At 41.0% G+C, this 18,912-nt stretch overlaps 1 protein-coding gene across 1 annotated transcript in view; it reads left to right on the top strand.

Moving 5' to 3' along the window:
* DIRAS2 (DIRAS family GTPase 2) overlaps positions 1–17,430 on the top strand; it is a 36,406-nt gene extending 18,976 nt beyond the window's left edge. Inside the window, exon 2 of the mRNA XM_006067991.3 lies at positions 13,540–17,430. Coding sequence (XP_006068053.1) covers positions 13,576–14,175 — 600 coding nt within the window. The 5' untranslated portion in view covers positions 13,540–13,575 and the 3' untranslated portion in view covers positions 14,176–17,430. The remainder of the gene's footprint in view (positions 1–13,539) is intronic.
* The last annotated feature ends 1,482 nt before the right edge of the window (positions 17,431–18,912 follow it).

Consider the following 18,912-nt stretch of genomic DNA (forward strand, 5'->3'; position numbering starts at 1 on the left):
AGTAGTTTTAAATATAAGCTCTTAAGTACCCACTTTAAATATGAAATTTGCCTAAAGTTAATAAAGTTTAAATTTTGTAATAAAGACATATCTACTCAAGAAAAAGCATTTTGGAAAACCAAGGCAAAAATTGATCTGAGACAGCCTGTATAAACTTCAAGAAATGCCGGTACCCTTGATCTCAGACTGTTCATGGGACATTTTTGGCAGGATAGTACACTAAATTGTCTGGCTTTTCCAAATACTGACAGCTGAATTCTTGTAATCTATGATTTTTCTCTGGATTCAATTATATGTTTTTTTTGAAGCAGGCTTAATTCAGGGTATAATGTAGATAAAGATTGTGGTTTTACATGAGATGTTTCTTCTTTTTTTTAAATTTTATTCATGTGAATCTAACATGTCTTCCAAAGGATCCATGAATGGGCACCTGTTGTGACTCAGGGAATCAAAGTCTATTTTCACTACAGTCCTGGACCCTGTAGGCTGAGGATAAGCCTCTGATAATTCTTCACCCAGTTACAGTGTGGAGGAGGTTTCCCCACATGTCCAGTGATTCTCCAGATACCAGGTGGATGTCCTACCATTTGACTCGGTTCTGACACTATCATCCATAGAGAGCATCAGGCTCCACAGGATAACCTACAAGACTGACCTCTGCTTCAGATGCCAACTGCAAGTCTAGGTTATTACCTGTGCTTCTGACTAACTGGTTATAAATTAGGGGTTCCTTAGGTTTGTTTAATCTGCTAGAGTGGCTCCCAGAACTCAGAAAAATGTTTTATGGACTAGGTTACTGGTTTATGATAAAAGGAACAGCCAGATAAAAGAGCTGTCTAGGGAAATATGGGGAAAGGGCACGAAGGTTTCATTCCCTCTCTGGGTTCACAGTTCTCCCCATGGCTGCATGTGTTAACCACCCTGGAAGCTCTCCTAATCCCGTCCTTTTGAGTTTTTGCAGAGCCTTCATTACAGAGGTGTGATTGATTAAATAGTTGGCTATTTGCAATTGATTCAACCTACAGGCTTCCCCTACTCTTTCCTTTCTCCTTCCTAGAGATGTGAGGTGGGGCTGAAATTTCCATCCCTCTGTTCCTGGTTGTTTAATTATCCTGAAAACCAAACTGTAGTCTTAGGTCCTTTCCAAAAGTCACCTTATTAGCATCAACCCAGTTGATGGAAAGGGGCTTTTTATGAATAATAAAACACTCATTACATCTTTATGGTTCTGAAATGTTTTTAGGAACTAAGGACAATAGGCCAAATACTGTAATAAAAGATGCCCTCACTGCTCTTACCTCTCAGGAAATTTCAAGAGTTTGGGAAGCTGTGAGCTAAGAACTATAGATAAAGACCAAATAATGTATTTCTTGTAAACCAAAATTTTGCACCTCTAACTTGACTGTTGGTATTTAAAATGTCCCATTTAAAATGTTTTATTATAAAACACACATGTTTATATTTTATGACACTTTGCAATGGAAAGGATACCCTCTTTTCTTGATTCTTTCCTTCATTTTCTGTTTATGTATAAGCTTTTTAGAAGTATAAGAGACGGTAGAGATAGTTTAGTCTAAACAAGTTCAAGAAAAGCTGTGAAGGTTGTCTGTAAAGTTATGCCAGATAGCCTTCCTATTCAGTGACTGGGCTGCTGGTGAACAGATCTGTGCATCAAGAGAACCCAGTCTAGCTGCCTCTCCAGCCAGTATGATTCTTCTGTATATCAGTGGTCAACAAGAGACCAATAGACATTTGGTGAAACCAACCATGTGAAAGAAAAGGACCACAGTGAAGAAATGGAACCAGAAGTATCTCAGTTCAGTTCAGTTGTTCAGTCGTGTCTGACTCTTTGTGACCCCATGAACTGCAGCACACCAGGCCTTCCTGTCCATCACCAACTCCCAGAGTCCACCCGAATCCATGTCCATTAAGTCAGAGGTGCCATCCAACTATCTCAACCTCTGTCATCCCCTTCTCCTCCTGCCCTCAATCTTTCCCAGCATCAGGGTCTTTTCAGATGAGTCAGCTCTCTGCATCAGGTGGCCAAAATATTGGAGTTTCAGCTTCAACATCAGTCCTTCCAAGGAACACCCAGAACTGATGTCCTTTAGGATGGACTGGTTGGATCTCCTTGCAGGCCTAGGGACTCTCAAGAGTCTTCTCCAACACCACAGTTCAAAAGCATCAATTCTTCTGTGCTTAGCTTTCTTTATAGTCCAACTCTCACATCCATACATGACTACTGGAAAAGCCATAGCCTTGACTAGATGGACCTTTGTTGCCATAGTGATGTCTCTGCTTTTTAATATGCTGTCTAGGTTGGTCATAATTTTCCTTCCAAGGAGTAAGCATCTTTTAATTTCATGGCTGCAATCTCAGATAAGAACAATAGCAACAAATCTCAATTAATAGTCTTACTGAAATTCTGCTTGGCATCACCTTTCCTGATAACAAAATGCTTCTTTGAGAAAGAAAAAAATCAGAGTACAAGACAGTTTATCTACAACATAAAGGAAAAGATTTTAGAGAAATCAAGAACAGGTACACTTGGTTCATCATCTAATAGAAGTTTCAGAAAGAGAAAAAAGATAGAAGGATTAAGATGATGTAATTTTAAAAAGCAAATGAAAAATTTCCCAAGTTGCAGAAAGGGTTAAGTTTTAACCAGCAACATGCTGCACACCAGCCCCCTCCCACCCCCCACCCCCGCCCCGGGAAAAAGTCACTACAATTAAAAAGCAGTTCTAGATATATCCTGAAATGTCATAACTCCCAGAATAAAGAGAATACCCTAACCCTGCCAAGAGAAGGGGAAAACACAACTTTCCTACAAAGGAAAGAATATCATACTGGCTTTGAATTTTGTGTCAGCAACCCTGGATGATAAAGTTAAATGATTTTTAAAGTCTGAAAAGAAAAAAGAATTTGAACTTAATTTGGCTGCAGAATTCTATCAATCAAGTGAAAGGGTGTGAGCTCAGAAATTTTAATGTCATCTAAAATAAATTATCAATAATGTTTATACTGAAGTATAAAATAAATCCTAAGATGATCAATTGAAATACAAAAATTATATTATTAATACTTAGGCAAAAAACAGACAAAAAGCTGGAAAAGTAAGACCCCAGTGTTTCTGACACAGAAAATTATGCAATCAGCAGTTTGGTGAAAATGACCTTTCTCTCTTAGTGGGTCCAATTTTGTTTACTTCCTCAGTAAAAAATCTTTACAAAGTCCTTTTAATGCTGTTTATTAATAGCATTTAGAAACAACCTGCAGAAGAACCACAGAAGACAATATAAGTTTTGGAACAAATTGTAAATATTATAACTGGAAAATTTAAATACTGATATTTGCTTTAAAAATAGAGCATAAGTGATACAATTAGGCAATGGAGGAAGATAATAGTGCTAATTTTACAGACAGAGAGAGAGAGAGAGATGGTCCAAAAATCAGTAACTCAGGACATTAAAATGTATTATTCAAGCAATGAATGCATTATTTAAAATTTAAAGGTGAACACCAGGAAATAATTGAGCTTCCATTCTTAGAGACTAGAGCTGCTGAAGGAAGGGGTCTAGGAGTAGATAAGAGTATTTTATACTATTTTTATTTTTCTTTAACCAAGTACATGCATTGTATTATTTTTCATTTGTTTGTTTTTAAAGTTTTTAAGCTGAGATAACAGGAGCAGTTGGGATTGGCCTGGTCAGGTTTAATTGGGGCTTCCTCTGCTGTCACCTGCCCTTCTTTCTCTCCTTGAAGAATAACTTGCTGTGTGTGCATCCTGAATCCCATTGGCTCCTGTTTTCTTTCAGATTTGTTCCATCGGACACCCAGCAGCAGACCTATGTAGATATTCTTCCATACTTGTCTAACCCTTACCTTAGCCTTTGCCGATTATCCCTCTCCTTTCCTTAATCCCTGAATTTCCTTAAATAGAATCTGTACTTCTTTTCTTTCCGACCAGCTCATCAATTCCCATCACTCTCATGCCCACTGCAAAGTGACTTTTGCTCCTCGACACCACTTACCTGAAACTTTGCTGGTCTTCATCTCCTTCTGTGTGGCTGAACCACACTGAGTCCTTGTTGGCAGCTCCGTCATAGTTCTCAGTCCTACCCCTTTCCTTCTCTGTATAACTGAAAGTGAAAGTGCGAGCTGCTCAGTCGTGTCCGACTCTGTGACCCTGTGGACTGTAGCCTACCAGGCTCCTCTGTTCATGGGATTCTCCAGGCAAGAATATTGCAGTGGGTAGCCATTCCCTTCTCCAGGTAATCTTCCTGACCCTTCTGCCTAACTCACAAGGAATACTCACAAGTTGAATATGTTTCCTATCAACTTTTACACTAGCCTTCACCTGACATGAAAAGTGGAATGAATGCCTTTGCTGGCACAGATGGTCATGAGACACCCCCGCCCCACCCCCCACAGACACACCAACCAACCTCCAGGAGGAAAAACCATTGGTTCCCAATGGGTGCATACATGCTTCTCACTTGGTCATCAGAATCTATATTTCACATTGGCCCCTTTAAACTCCCCTGTAGCCCTTTCAACAGGGTGGAGTGCTGCTATGAATGCTTCTGGATTGCCATCTGCCTCATCCACCCCATATGTAAGTTACCTTCAATAAACTTCATAATTGTACTTCATGGAGTTGCCTGCTTCATTTCTTAATCTCAAAGTTCCTTCTCAGTTTGAGGAATATTATTCAATATCCACATCTTTTGGCTTTTTGGCCATGAGGCATGTAGGATCTTAACTTCCTGACCAAGGATCAAACCTGCACCCCCTCCATTAGAAGGCGAAGCCATAACCACTGAACCACCAAAGAACTCCTGCTGTGATAAATTTAAAAGAATGAAATCATTCAGAATAATCTGTATAACCATCTTATAAATGGTGTTAACACCTTTGTAACCACTGCCCAATGAAAATATGCAACATCTCTAGTGCTCAGCAGGCTGCTTAGCAGATCTCAACCATCAGATTCGACTGTGTTGTTGCATGTATTATTCTTTGTTCTTTTCGTAGCTTTTTATTATTTTATGGATAAGGTAATTCAGTATATTGCTTTTTATAGTATGAATATTCCATTCTTTGCTTGTCATTTCTACTGTGAAGATGTGTGTTGTTTCCATCATCTGGCTGTTACAAATAAAGCTGAGCCTATTAACTTTAGAATATTCACTGAATCAGTTTCAGAATCAGTAGACAACATCATCATATACAGTGGAGTGTTATCCTATGCAATCTTTTTTAAAATTATAGCATTGTTGAGATATAATTCATCCAACTGAAGTATGCAACTTAGTTGTTTTTTAGTATATTCACAGGCTCGTCCAATCATTGCTACAGTAAGTTTTAGAACATTTCATCACTGAAAAGGAAACTCTGTCCAGTCACTTCCCAGTTTTCCCCAACATCCACCTCACTCCATCCCTAGGCAATTACAAATATCCTTTCTGTGTCTATAGATCTGCAATTCTGCATATTTCATATAAATAGACAATATGTGTGGTCTTTTGGCATTGGTTTCTTTCATTTAGCATCATGTTTTCAAGGTTCATCCTTGCTAGATCACCTTTCAATACTTCATATCATTTTATTGCTAAATAATACTTCATTGTATGGATATACCATATTTTTACTTATGCTTTAATTAGATGGTGACCATCTGAATATTCTCCTGCTTTTTGACTACTATGAGTAATGTTGCTAAGAACATTCACATACAATTATTTGTGTGGCTGTGTTTTCATTTCTCATGGGTGTAGGATTAGGGAAATCACTGGGTCTTATGGTAATTCTGTTTACTTTTTTAAGGAAGTGATGGATTGCTTTCCAAAGCAGCTATACTACTTTACATTCAGATCAGCAAAGCACAGTGGTTCCAGTTTCCCTACAGCATTGTCAACATTTGCTATTTTCTGTTTTGTTTTTAATTTTGAATTTTGTTAAAGTCTTCCAAGTGTCTGTGAACTGCTTTACCTTGTGGTTTTGATTTGCATTTCCCATCACTTCATGGCAAATAGAAGGGGCAAATGTGGAAGCAGTGACAGATTTTATTTTCTTGGGCTCCAAAATCACTGTGGATGTGACTGAAGACATGAAATTAAAAGACACTTGGTCCTTGGAAGGTAAGCTGTGACAAACCTAGATAGAGTATTAAAAAGCAGAGACAATCACTTTACCATCAAAGGTCCATATAATCAAAGCTATGGTTTTTCCAGTAGTCATGTACAGATGTGAGAGTTGGACCATAAAGAAGGCTGAGTGCTGAAGAATTGATGCTTTCAAACTGTGGTTCTGGAGAAGACTCTTGAGAGGCCCCTTGGACAGCAAGGAGATCAAAGCAGTCAATCCTAAAGGAAATCAACCCTGAATATTCATTGGAAGGACTGATGCTAAAGCTGAAGCCATCTGAATACTATAGCCATCTGATGCAAAGAGTCAGAGCCAACTCATTGGTAAAGACCCTGATGCTGGGAAAAATTGAAGGCAGAGGAAGAGAAGAGGATGAGAGAGGGTGAGGTGTTTAGGTATATCACTGACTCAGTGGACACGCATTTGAGCAAACTCATGGAGATAGTGAAGGATAAGGAATCCTAGCATGCTGCAGTCCATGGGTCACAAAGAGTCAGACATGACTTTCAACTAAAAACAACAACAGTGACTAGTAATAGTAATGTTGTCTTTTCTTGTGTTCATTGTCCAGTAGTATAGCTTCCTTAGAGAAATGTTGGTTCAAATGCTTTGTCCATTTTAACTTTTTTGTGGGTTTGTTGTTGTTGTTATTGAATGCCAGGAATTTATTATATATTCTGGAATTAATCACTTGTCAGATATATGATTGTAGAAATTTTCTCCCTTTCTGTGGGTTGCCTTACACTTTCTTAATAGTGTTCTTTAATACACAGACTTTTTGATTTTGATGAAATAAAATTTACCTATTTTTTAATCTTGTTCATGTTTCGGGGATCATTACTAAGAAATCAATGCCAAATCAAAGATCATAAACTTATGCCTGTATTTTCTTTTAGGATATTTTTTAATTTGGGGGCTTACATTTAGGTCTTCAATCCATTTTGAGTTAATTTTTGTATATGGTATAAGGGAGGCTTCTTTCTTTTTCATATGAATATCAGTTGTACCAGCACCATTTGTTGAAAAGATACTCTTTCTTGAATTATCTTGATATCCATGTCAAAAGTAATTTGACTGTAAAAGTCAGAATTTATTTCTTGACTCTGAAGTTTTTCATTCATCTATTTGCTGTCCTGTGCAATATCACACTGTCTTGATTACTGTAGCTTTGTAATAAGTTTGAAATCAAACAGTGTGTGTCCTCCAACTTCTTTTTTTCTTCAGTTACCATTGGTTCAGTATTCTGGGTCTCTTCAATTTTCCTGTGGATACTGGGATCAGCTTGTCAATTTATGTCGTCAGTTGGGATTTTCTAAAGGATTGTACTGAATTTGTAGATGATTCAAGGGACTATTGCTGTTTTAAAACATTGTCCTCTGATACATAAACGTGTGTATCTTTCCAAAAATGTAGGTCTTCAGTTTCTTTCAACAGTATTTTATGATTTTCAAAGGTGTACTTTTACTTCTTTGTTAAAGGTATTCCCAAGTATCTTATGTTTGTTGATGATATTGTAAATGGAACTGGTTTCTTAATTTTAGATTGTTCAAGTATGTAGAAATAGTTTATTTTTAAATGGGTGTTGTATTCTGAAAACTTGTTGATCTAATTTATTAGTTCTAACAGTTTTTAGTGGGTTCCCTAGGATTTCCTATCTATTAATACAAAGTTATGGAGAAGGCAATGGCACCCAACTCCAGTACTCTTGCCTGGAAAATCCCATGGATGGAGGAGCCTGGTAGGCTGCAGTCCATGGGGTTGCTAGGAGTCGGACACGACTGACCGACTTCCCTTTCACTTTTCACTTTCATGCATTGGAGAAGGAAATGGCAACCCACTCCAGTGTTCTTGCCTGGAGAATCCCAGGGATGGGGAAGCCTGGTGGGCTGCCATCTATGGGGTCGCACAGAGTCGGACATGACTGAAGCGACTTAGCAGCAATACAAAGTTATGCCACCTGCAAGAGAGATAGTTTTGCTTCATTCCTTCCCAGTCTGAATGCCTTTTATTTCATTTTCTTGCCAAATTATCATGGTTAAAACCTCTAGTAACATGTTGAGTAGAAACTATAAAAGCGAATACTCTTTTTCTGGATCTTAGTGAGAAGTCATTCAGTCTTTTACCATGAAGTATTGTGTTAGTTTGATATTGTTCATTATATGCCCATTATCTGGTTGAGGAAGTTCACTTTTATTGCTGGCTTAAGGTAAAGAATCTGCTTGCAATGGGCGAGACCCAGATTCCACCCCTGAGTCAGGGAGATCCTCTGGAGAAGGAAATGGCAATCCACTCCAGTATTCTTGCCTGGAAAATTCCATGGACAGAGACTATAGTCCATGGGGTCACAGAGTCAGACACGATTCAGTGACTATACTTTTTCTTTAAACTGTTTTTATTTTAACATAATTGAATGCTGAATGTTGTCAATTTTTTGTATCTACTGAGGTATTGTGGTTTTGTCTTTCATTGATATATTGTTTTATGTTATATATACATATATATTACACACATGTACACATATATATGTTTACGTATATATGTGTATGTACTCAGATGCTCAGTCATATTGGACTCTTTGCAACCCTATGGACTGTAGCCCACCAGGCTCCTTTGTCCATAAGATTCTCTCAGCAGGAATACTGAAGTGGGGTGCCATTTCCTCCTCCAGGGGATCTTCCCTGGAATTCACCAGTGAAGCTATCTGGACCTGGGCATTTTCTTTGTAAATAATATTTTTTGATTATTATCCCATTACAGTTCTATTCAGATTTTGTATTTCTTCTTAAGTCAGCTTGAGTAGTTTGCATCTGTTTCATCGTAGTTATCTAACATGTCATCTTGGAGTTGGTCATGCCCTTATAAACTTTATTTCTATAAGATCTGTAGTGTTTTTTCTTTCATTCATGATTTCAGTAATTTGAGTCTTTTTTTCTTCAATCTAATGCAAAAATTATTATTGTTGATATTTTCAAAACACCAAATTTTGGTTCCATTAATTGTTTTCTATTAGTTTTCTGTTCTTTATTAATTTCTACTCTAATCTTTCTTTCTTTTTTCTTTCTCTGGGTTCACTTTGTTCTTTTCTTAAAAAGTTGTAACAATGTAACTAACCATGTAACTAACCATGTAACATGTAACCATGTAACTCAAAGTACAATTAATTTACAATGCTGTGTTAGTTTCAGGTATACAGCAAAGAAGATTCAGCTGTGTGTGTGCATATTATATGTATATAAATGCTTCTTCAAGTTTCTCGATAGGTTGCTGCTGCTGCTGCTAAGTCGCTTCAGTCATGTCCGACTCTGTGCGACCCCATAGACGGCAGCCCACCAGGCTCCCCTGTCCCTGGGATTCTCCAGGCAAGAACACTCGAGTGGGTTGCCATTTCCTTCTCCAATGCATGAAAGTGAAAAGTGAAAGTGAAGTTTCTCAGTCATCTCCGACTCTTCGCGACCCCATGGACTGCAGCCCACCAGGCTCCTCCATCCATGGGATTCTCCAGGCAAGAGTACTGGAGTGGGGTGCCATTGCCTTCTTGATAGGTTAGGGGTTCCAAAGCGCATACGACAACAGCTGAGTATTTAATTGAGCATATTTGCAGGCCAGTGTACATAGTGAACTCAGAAAGAAATCATGAGATATCACTGTCCTGGGCTTTGACCTGATTTGTCTGCCAGTAGACATTCGCTGCACATACCCATTTTCTTCCATGGCTAATTATATCTAATTTTTACTGGTCTCTGAAAATGATTTTGAGGAGTGCCTTTTATTATTGTCCCTCAGTTACTCCAAAAAAAGTGAAAGTGAAAAGTGAAAGCAAATGTTGCCTAGAGAAAATGGGTTCCATATTTCACATTACCATATTACTTGTCTACTTCATTTTAAAAATGTTGGATATTGCTTGATTCTCTATTTTTTGGATGTTTTTGTATCCTTTCTTACCAAAAAAGGGGCAGTATGAAAGATATTTAATAATCTATATGTCAGGAAAGAGGTGGTATTTGTATTGAAGAGAAACCCCATTCTACTCCATTTTATGACCATTAATACTGGTTTATACTGTTATCTTAGTAACATTTCTTATCATTCTTAAAAATAAAGCATCTATAATCATTTTAATTGTGACAAATGAAAGGACCGCTCCAAGCTTCTTAGTTAATTGTCAATCAGATCAGATCAGATCAGTCGCTCAGTCGTGTCCGACTCTTTGCGACCCCATGAATTGCAGCACGCCAGGCCTCCCTGTCCATCACCAACTCCCGGAGTTCACTCAGACTCATGTCCATCGAGTCAGTGATGCCATCCAGCCATCTCATCCTCTGTCGTCCCCTTCTCCTCCTGCCCCCAATCCCTCCCAGCATCAGTCTTTTCCAATGACTCAACTCTTCGCATGAGGTGGCCAAAGTACTGGACTTTCAGCTTTAGCATCATTCCTTCCAAAGAAATCCCAGGGCTGATCTCCTTCAGGATGGACTGGTTTGATCTCCTTGCAGTCCAAGGGACTCTCAAGAGTCTTCTCCAACACCACAGTTCAAAAGCATCAATTCTTCAGCGCTCAGCCTTCTTCACAGTCCAACTCTCACATCCATACATGACCACAGGAAAAACCTTGACTAGACGAAACTTTGTTGGCAAAGTAATGTCTCTGCTTTTGAATATGCTATCTAGGTTGGTCATAACTTTCCTTCCAAGGAGTAATTGTCTTTTAATTTCATGGCTGCAGTCACCATCTGTAGTGATTTTGGAGCCCAGAAAAATAAAGGCTGACACTGTTTCCACTGTTTCCCCATCTATTTTCCATCAAGTGGTGGGACCGGATGCCATGATCTTCATTTTCTGAATGTTGAGCTTCAAGCCAACTTTTTCACTCTCCACTTTCACCTTCATCAAGAGGCTTTTGAGTTCCTCTTCACTTTCTGCCATAAGGGTGGTGTCATCTGCATATCTGAGGTTATTGATATTTCTCCTGGCAATCTTGATTCCAGCTTGTGTTTCTCCCAGTCCAGCGTTTCTCATGATGTACTCTGCATATAAGTTAAATAAACAGGGTGACAATACACAGCCTTAATGAACTCCTTTTCCTATTTGGAACCAGTCTGTTGTTCCATGTCCAGTTCTAACTGTTGCTTCCTGACCTGCATGCAAATTTCTCAAGAGGCAGATCAGGTGTTCTGATATTCCCCTCTCTTTCAGAATTTTCCACAGTTTATTGTGATCCACACAGTCAAAGGCTTTGGCATAGTCAATAAAGCAGAAATAGATGTTTTTCTGGAACTCTCTTGCTTTTTCTATGATCCAGTGGATGTTGGCAATTTGATCTCTGGTTCCTCTGCCTTTTCTAAAACCAGCTTGAACATCAGGAAGTTCACAGTTCACATATTGCTGAAGCCTGGCTTGGAGAATTTTGAGCATTACTTTACTAGCGTGTGTGATGAGTGCAATTGTGCGGTAGTTTGAGCATTGTTTGGCATTGCCTTTCTTTGGGATTGGAATTGTCAATACTTGGTGCTTAATAAGAGTTCACACTCAGGCCCTCTGTGACTCCAGCAGCCTGTGGGACAGAGACACATCAGTTTGCATCCCCGTCTCACCTCACTTAGAAAAGACCCTGATGCTGGGAAAGATTGAGGGCAGGAAGAGAAGGGGGTGATAAGAGGATGAGATGGATGGATGACATCACTGACTCAATGGACATGAGTGTGAGCAAGCTCTGGGAGGTGAAGGACAAGGAAGCCTGGCGTGCTGCAGTCCATGGTGTCACAAAGAGTTGGACAAAACTGAGCAATTGAGCAACAGCTCACCTCACTGGCTGTGTGAAGTCAGGGACATTCAGTTCAGTTCAGTCACTCGGTTGTGTCCAACTCTCTGCAACCCCATGAATCGCAGCACGCTAGGCTTCCCTATCCATCACCAACTCCAGGAGTTCACCCAAACTCATGTCCATCGAGTTGGTGATGCTATCCAGCCATCTCATCCTCTGGCATCCCCTTCTCCTCCTGCCCCCAATCCCTCCCAGCATCAGAGTCTTTTCCAATGAGTCAGCTCTTTGCATCAGGTGGCCAAAGTATTGGAGTTTCAGCTTTAGCATCAGTCCTTCCAATGAACACCCAAGACTGATCTCCTTTAGAATGGACTGCTTGGATCTCCTTGCAGTCCAAGGGACTTGCAAGAGTCTTCTCCAACACCACAGTTCAAAAACATCCATTCTTTGGCGCTCAGCTTTCTTCACAGTCCAACTCTCACATCCATACATGACCACTGGAAAAACCATAGCCTTTACTAGACAGACCTTTGTTGGCAAAGTAACGTCTCTGCTTTTGAATATGCTATCTAGGTTGGTCATAACTTTCCTTGCAAGGAGTAAGCATCTTTTAATTTCATGGCTGCAGTCACCATCTGCAGTGATTTTGGAGCCCCCCAAAATAAAGTCTGACACTGTTTCCACTGTTTCCCCATCTATTTGCCATGAAGTGATGGGACCAGATGCCATGATCCTATTCTTTTTGTGTTTTCAGGTTCTTCATTTTGCAGGGGATAATGACACCAGTTCTGCAGGGTGGTGAGGATTTCATGAGTTAATATAAACATTGTGTAAATATTAATTGCATTCTGCTCCCCTTTAACTCCCTCTCTGTACTTGTAAAAATTATGTATTATGACCGGTATATTGAATGTTCATAGCACTTTAGGTTGGAGAAGGCAATGGCACCCCACTCCAGTACTCTTGCCTGGAAAATCCCATGGATGGAGGAGCCTGGAAGGCTGCAGTCCATGGGGTTGCTGAGGGTCAGACACGACTGAGCGACTTCACTTTCACTTTTCACTTTCCTGCATTGGAGAAGGAAACGGCAACCCACTCCAGTGTTCTTGCCTGGAGAATCCCAGGATGGGGGAGCCTGGTGGGCTGCCGTCTATGGGAGTTGGACATGACTGAAGCAACTTAGCAGCAGCAGCAGCACTTTAGGTTAAACAGTAAAGATCTGCTGTGATTGTGTGTGTGTGTGTGTGTGTGTGTTGAGGACTGACTAGTTTCCAACTCCCCATTACCTTTCCTGGATTCTTTCTCCCTTGGACTGACTTTTCATCTTTTCCCTGGGTGCTGGGTGATTTGAGAGCAAAGCTGCTCAGAACCATGGTCCAATAAGGAGGAACAGACTGACTTCAGTTAGCCACTCAGTAGATCAACAGCCCTGTTGAAAACGGAGGGTTATCTATAATTGGATTTAGAATTAGAGAATTTTAAAATGAAATTTGAATTGTTATGTAGGAAAAGTGAAAGCAAATAATACCACTTAATTTTTTTTTCTTTCAGCTATCAAGAAACGGTAAAGCAGTCTTTTCCTAGGTTTTCTTTTACTAATTCTCTCAAACATCTGGTTCCTTTGGTAGGTGCTTCCTAGTTAATTGTTGGAGCCTGCAAGCAACATGCCGGAGCAAAGCAATGATTACCGGGTGGCTGTGTTCGGCGCAGGTGGTGTTGGCAAGAGCTCTCTTGTCTTGCGGTTTGTGAAAGGCACGTTTCGGGAGAGCTACATCCCCACTGTGGAAGACACGTACCGGCAGGTCATCAGCTGTGACAAGAGCATCTGCACCCTGCAGATCACGGACACCACGGGCAGTCACCAGTTCCCAGCCATGCAGCGGCTGTCCATCTCCAAAGGGCATGCTTTCATCCTGGTCTACTCCATCACCAGCCGGCAGTCTCTGGAGGAGCTCAAGCCCATCTATGAGCAAATCTGCGAGATCAAAGGGGACGTGGAGAGCATCCCCATCATGCTGGTGGGGAACAAGTGTGACGAGAACCCGAACCGCGAAGTGGAGAGCAGTGAGGCCGAGGTGCTGGCCCGCAAGTGGAAGTGCGCCTTCATGGAGACCTCAGCCAAGCTCAACCTCAACGTGAAGGAGCTCTTCCAGGAGCTGCTCAACCTGGAGAAGCGCAGGACCGTGAGCCTCCAGATCGACGGGAAAAAGAGCAAGCAGCAGAAAAGGAAAGAGAAGCTCAAGGGCAAGTGCGTGGTCATGTGAACTGCCCTCCCGTGGGAGCAACGGTTGTGTCCCCCCTCTCCGTCCCTCCCCCTCCCACGTGACACCCGCAGTAGTCAGGGTAGCATGTCAGACGCCCACGTGTTAAATATTGCATTTTGACTGAGATGTGCCCAGTGTCCTCAGTGGGCATTTCACACCACCACCGATAAGCACCCCCTCTCCAGAATCAGGGAATCTGACAGATGCTTAAAATGAAAACCAACACGCTTGGCATTGCAGGAAACCCAAGGGACATCAGACATTTCTGGAGGCATCCTTGGCCCTCAGGAGGCAGGAAGGCTCATGCGGCAGAAGGAGAGTGTGCTTTGCTGATAGCAGGAGGTACCATCTGGATACATGTGAGAGCATTTATACACATTAACCCAGAGCTGCAGGCACCAACCCCCAAGACCAGGCATCCCCTCTGCTCCGAAGCCAGTGACATCCCTGCGGGATGGGAGGGGCAGGAGGAGGTGAGAAGACCAGGCCAAAGCTGTTCCTTTCTATGGTTCTTTAACTGAATTAAATGTAATACAGCTGACCTGTGAGCCTTGCCACTCTGAGGGGATGTCCTCACTAGCCTAGTTATTAGCAGGTATCATTTTAACCTTTTAGAGTATTTCTTTTCACATACAATGGTGAATTCACTGGGAGTATGCCACTCTGTCAAAAATTCAATTTCCATTTGAAACGTTTGTGTGAGGATATTGTGACAATACTGAAACATCACAATAATATTTTTGTGTGTTATATTTTGAGAGTTTTAGAAACGTGAAGTTTCCTTCCTTTGACCTATGAGGGGTATAACTCTTCCAGCCCTTAGATTTTAAATAAAAGCAATCAAAGTAGCTATTTTTTAGACATTTTTTGTCCTCCAACATGATCTTTTTTTTCAATAACTCGCTCTATCTCCAACTGAGTAACAGCCAATAAAGGCCCTCTGAAGACCAGAAGCACATCCATTTTCTAACAGACGTGGAGACGTCTGTGCCATATTTTGCACCTTAATGAAATACTTTGAGACAGAAGTTATTTGCTGTGTTTTTGATAATTATCTCTAACAAGTATATTCCTGGAAAATCAGTTCAAGTAATCAATTATGGTGCACATTCCTTTAGAAATGTCTTCTAAGAGCTGGCCTATGCTGGGTTCACTCTGGAATGAATCTCATGTGCATCCTCAAACCACTGCTGGTTGCTGCATGCTGGCTGGAGACAGGTCGGGCAGGCCTCTGTCATGGGCAGAGCACAGACTACTCAGCTAATTCTTCTGCTGGCATCAAGGCTGCTTTGGAGCTGCTTCCTGAAAGTTCCCACTGACAGAGCCTCTAGGTTTTCCTCTTGGTTCCAGTCTGCATCCCACTCTGGCTTCCTCTGGAATGTTCCCTTGCAGAACACCTTCCCGTTGCCTGCCTGGCAGGCAGAGTACAGGGATGCTTCCAGGCTGCTGGGCAGCAGTGCTAGCTGGTACTGAGTGGTCAAGTTCAGGACCTTTATGGATACCACCTCTCCTGTACTTTCTGTGTTTTCCCTGCCCCTCCTGATGTGGCCACTTCTGGGCAGCTCTATGCTCTCAACAGATCCTAAATTCCCCTTTTTGGTTTGATTTTCTTGCCTTCTTCTCATCCCTTCTGCTCTGCTAATAACTCATCTTTGTGATGTATTTCGTGTGTGGGAGGCACTTTGCAAGCCATTGGCTCGATAGTCTGCCAGATAGAATAGAACTTGGGCAGGGAGGGTGGAGATGGCTGGCCTGGCCACCAGTGGGATCAGGGAAACCCAGAACTCCTGGTCCAGAACCAAGTCCCTCTCCAAGTCCTAACAGCCACACCCTCTGCTGGGCTCCTTCTGTTCCAAGTGACTGTTGCACAGCCTTCACAGTGAGATCTCATCACTGAATTTTCTAGAACATTTGCTTTTCAACTTATCCCTATATATATTTTTTTGTTCTATTTCCATTCTCAGAGAGATGCCATCCATTTGTAATTTAGATTTGGGTAAAGTGGAAGAAGAAATGGGACTTCATGGCCAAAATGAACTGTAGAGATCTTAGGTGGGTTAAGCTAATGGTCAAATGTGATGTCTGCCATGAGCTGTCCTGTCCACAAGGCTCCCAGTTTGCAGGCTCCTCATGACTGCCACATTACTCCTGATCCAAGTTAGAAATTCATTTAGTCCTCTCAAGGCGATGTCTACATTTTTCAGTGTTTACAATTTTATCAATGTGAGAAGCTTGTAATTATTGAAAATCTGATGTCATTCAGGACACATTTTGTTCCTTTGTATTTTGCCTGTGAGTTTACTGGAAGGCTATTGATGCCTCAATCATGGGTCTTTGTTCTGAGATCATTTTTTATGAACTGCACTGAGGGTATAGATGATTATCTCAAAATAATCTTTTCAAAGCTCTCCAACTGACACTCAGGGCTCGAGGAGTTAGTTCCACTGAATCAGATGTTTTTAGCATTTATGTGGCCCCATCCTCGAATAAGTAGTTGTGATTCTTGAGGACACATCCTACCTTGTGTATGGACACAACAGATTTTGACCTCGCCTCAGTAAGTTACAAAACTCAAAGTATTGCTTAGAAGATGGCTCTCTGGGAATAAGCTTGGGGCTCCATGGGTCCCATTCTGTCCCTGCCAATCCCTCTTCCATCTGGTGACAAGCCATGGGCGTGCCCTAGGCATGCATGCAATACAGCAAGACCAACTCAAGAGCAATATTGAATTGTTCATTCGATCTAAAATTATATATATATATAAATATATATATATAATTTCTCTTCCTGCATTTTTGAAGTATAAATTAGTACATTGTATATATCTGTAAGCTAGTATATTTGTTTCACCATTTGTAATATTTAAGAAATACTCTTTATAGAACAAAAGTATTAAATATTCAAAAAATGCTCTGTGATACTTAATTTTTTTTTCAAAATTTGTAATGTGTTGCTCCTACATAAGATCTCTGGAAGTATCTATAACTAATGGGACACATGTAAACCCTCGAAGATCCATCCTGAAATTCAGTGTCCCACAAAGATAGTGTGTGGACAGAGCATTTACAAAGCATGACTTTTATACGTGTGGGATGGCAATGTGTATATTTATATTTAAGGTGTATTTACTGTTACAATTCCATTATCTATTTTATCTACAGTTATAAAAATCACTCTTGCATATGAGTTTCTAGTTGCCAGTGATGTTCTGAAAACAATGAGCATATTAAAATAAAGCTTTGGTTCTGACACACAGCTGGAAGGTGATGATATTTCTTACTCTTCATGACATTGCGCGTCTGTGATGATCTTGACCTAGTTCTTCAGCAGTTGCTTTCTTGCACCTAATGACCACATGGGAGACTTTCAGGCCCTGCAGGTCTGGGCTTGGCAACAGCAGCTGCCCCGCGGTGTGCTGAGGAAGTTTCCCCACTGGTTTCTGTCACTGGGCTGATGTGATGCTCTGGGCTGAGTGAGGTGAGAGGAAAGAAGTCGAGGCAGGGCCCTCCTTGGCTTTGAATAGGCCTAGTGAAGTGAAGAAAAGCTCCTCTTTGATTTTGTTTCCCCCAAACTCTTGCCTCCTCTCAAAGGCCAGGCTATTAAGTGGATTGATATAAAAAGCCCAGTGCTGTTCCTGGGCACAATTTCTGTCTGACATCCTTGGTCCTTACCTCTTCTTTGCAATACTGACTATGAAATAAACCTTACTTTTGATTTTGAAAGACAATAGCTGTCAACACAACAGAACCATCATTTAGCCAATGAATAGCTAGATGACTGGGGGCAGGCTCTTAACCACTCTGTGCTTCTGCAAACTGGGATTCATTAACATCCGCAGCCTGAGTGGCCCTGAGAATTATATTAACGATAAGCACAAAGCACTTGGAACTGTCTTGTCACACACTGAGCTTTCAAGTGAAATGAAATCCCTGGACGATGTATGACTGTTTGGAAGGTCTGTAAGCATTGTGAAAATTAATCCATGCAGATACAACAATCAACCAGAACCTTTCAGTTTCTTTAAGCTTCTATAACAGCATTCTCCAGTCTGACTTTCAGAGTACTGCCGTCTGCTTCCCCTCTCAAGGTCATTAATACTACATTATTCAGGGATTTTTCCATTTACAGAAATAATTACAACTGGCAGGCCCCATTACGCCCCATTAAAGGGCATCCCATTGAGTGCTTATCAAGCTTTCATGTGCAAATAAAGCACTTGAGACGGGCTTCTGCAGAGTCTGAGTCAGCAGGCTGGGGTGGGGGCCTAAAAATCTGCATTTCTAACAGGCTCTCAGGTGATATGGATGCTTCTGGTCACTGAGTAGCAAGGCTGTAACCTACTTATACTCCAATTTTGCTGCACACTGGAATTGTGTGGAGGAGTCTTGAAACTTACTGTTGGAGAAGAAAAATTTTCCTCTACACTTCTAGGTTCTTCTGGCTGGCCTAATAATTAAATGGACATGAGAATAACAGAAAAACAAAATTTAATTATGGAATTGCCTAGTGGTTCAGACGGTAAAGAGTCTACCTGCAATGCAGGAGACCCGGGGTTTGATCAAAAAGGTAAAAAAGTAAGTGGTCCAATTCCTGGAAATCCTCACCTCTTCTTCCAAATTGCTAGATTATTTCTCCCATTTGTTAGCATATATCATTATCCAGCCCATAAAATGGAGAAGGCAATGGCACCCCACTCCAGTACTCTTGCCTGGAAAATCCCATGGACGGAGGAACCTG

This window comes from Bubalus bubalis, chromosome 3, assembly GCF_019923935.1.
Source record: "Bubalus bubalis isolate 160015118507 breed Murrah chromosome 3, NDDB_SH_1, whole genome shotgun sequence".
NCBI classification, from domain to species: domain Eukaryota; kingdom Metazoa; phylum Chordata; class Mammalia; order Artiodactyla; family Bovidae; genus Bubalus; species Bubalus bubalis.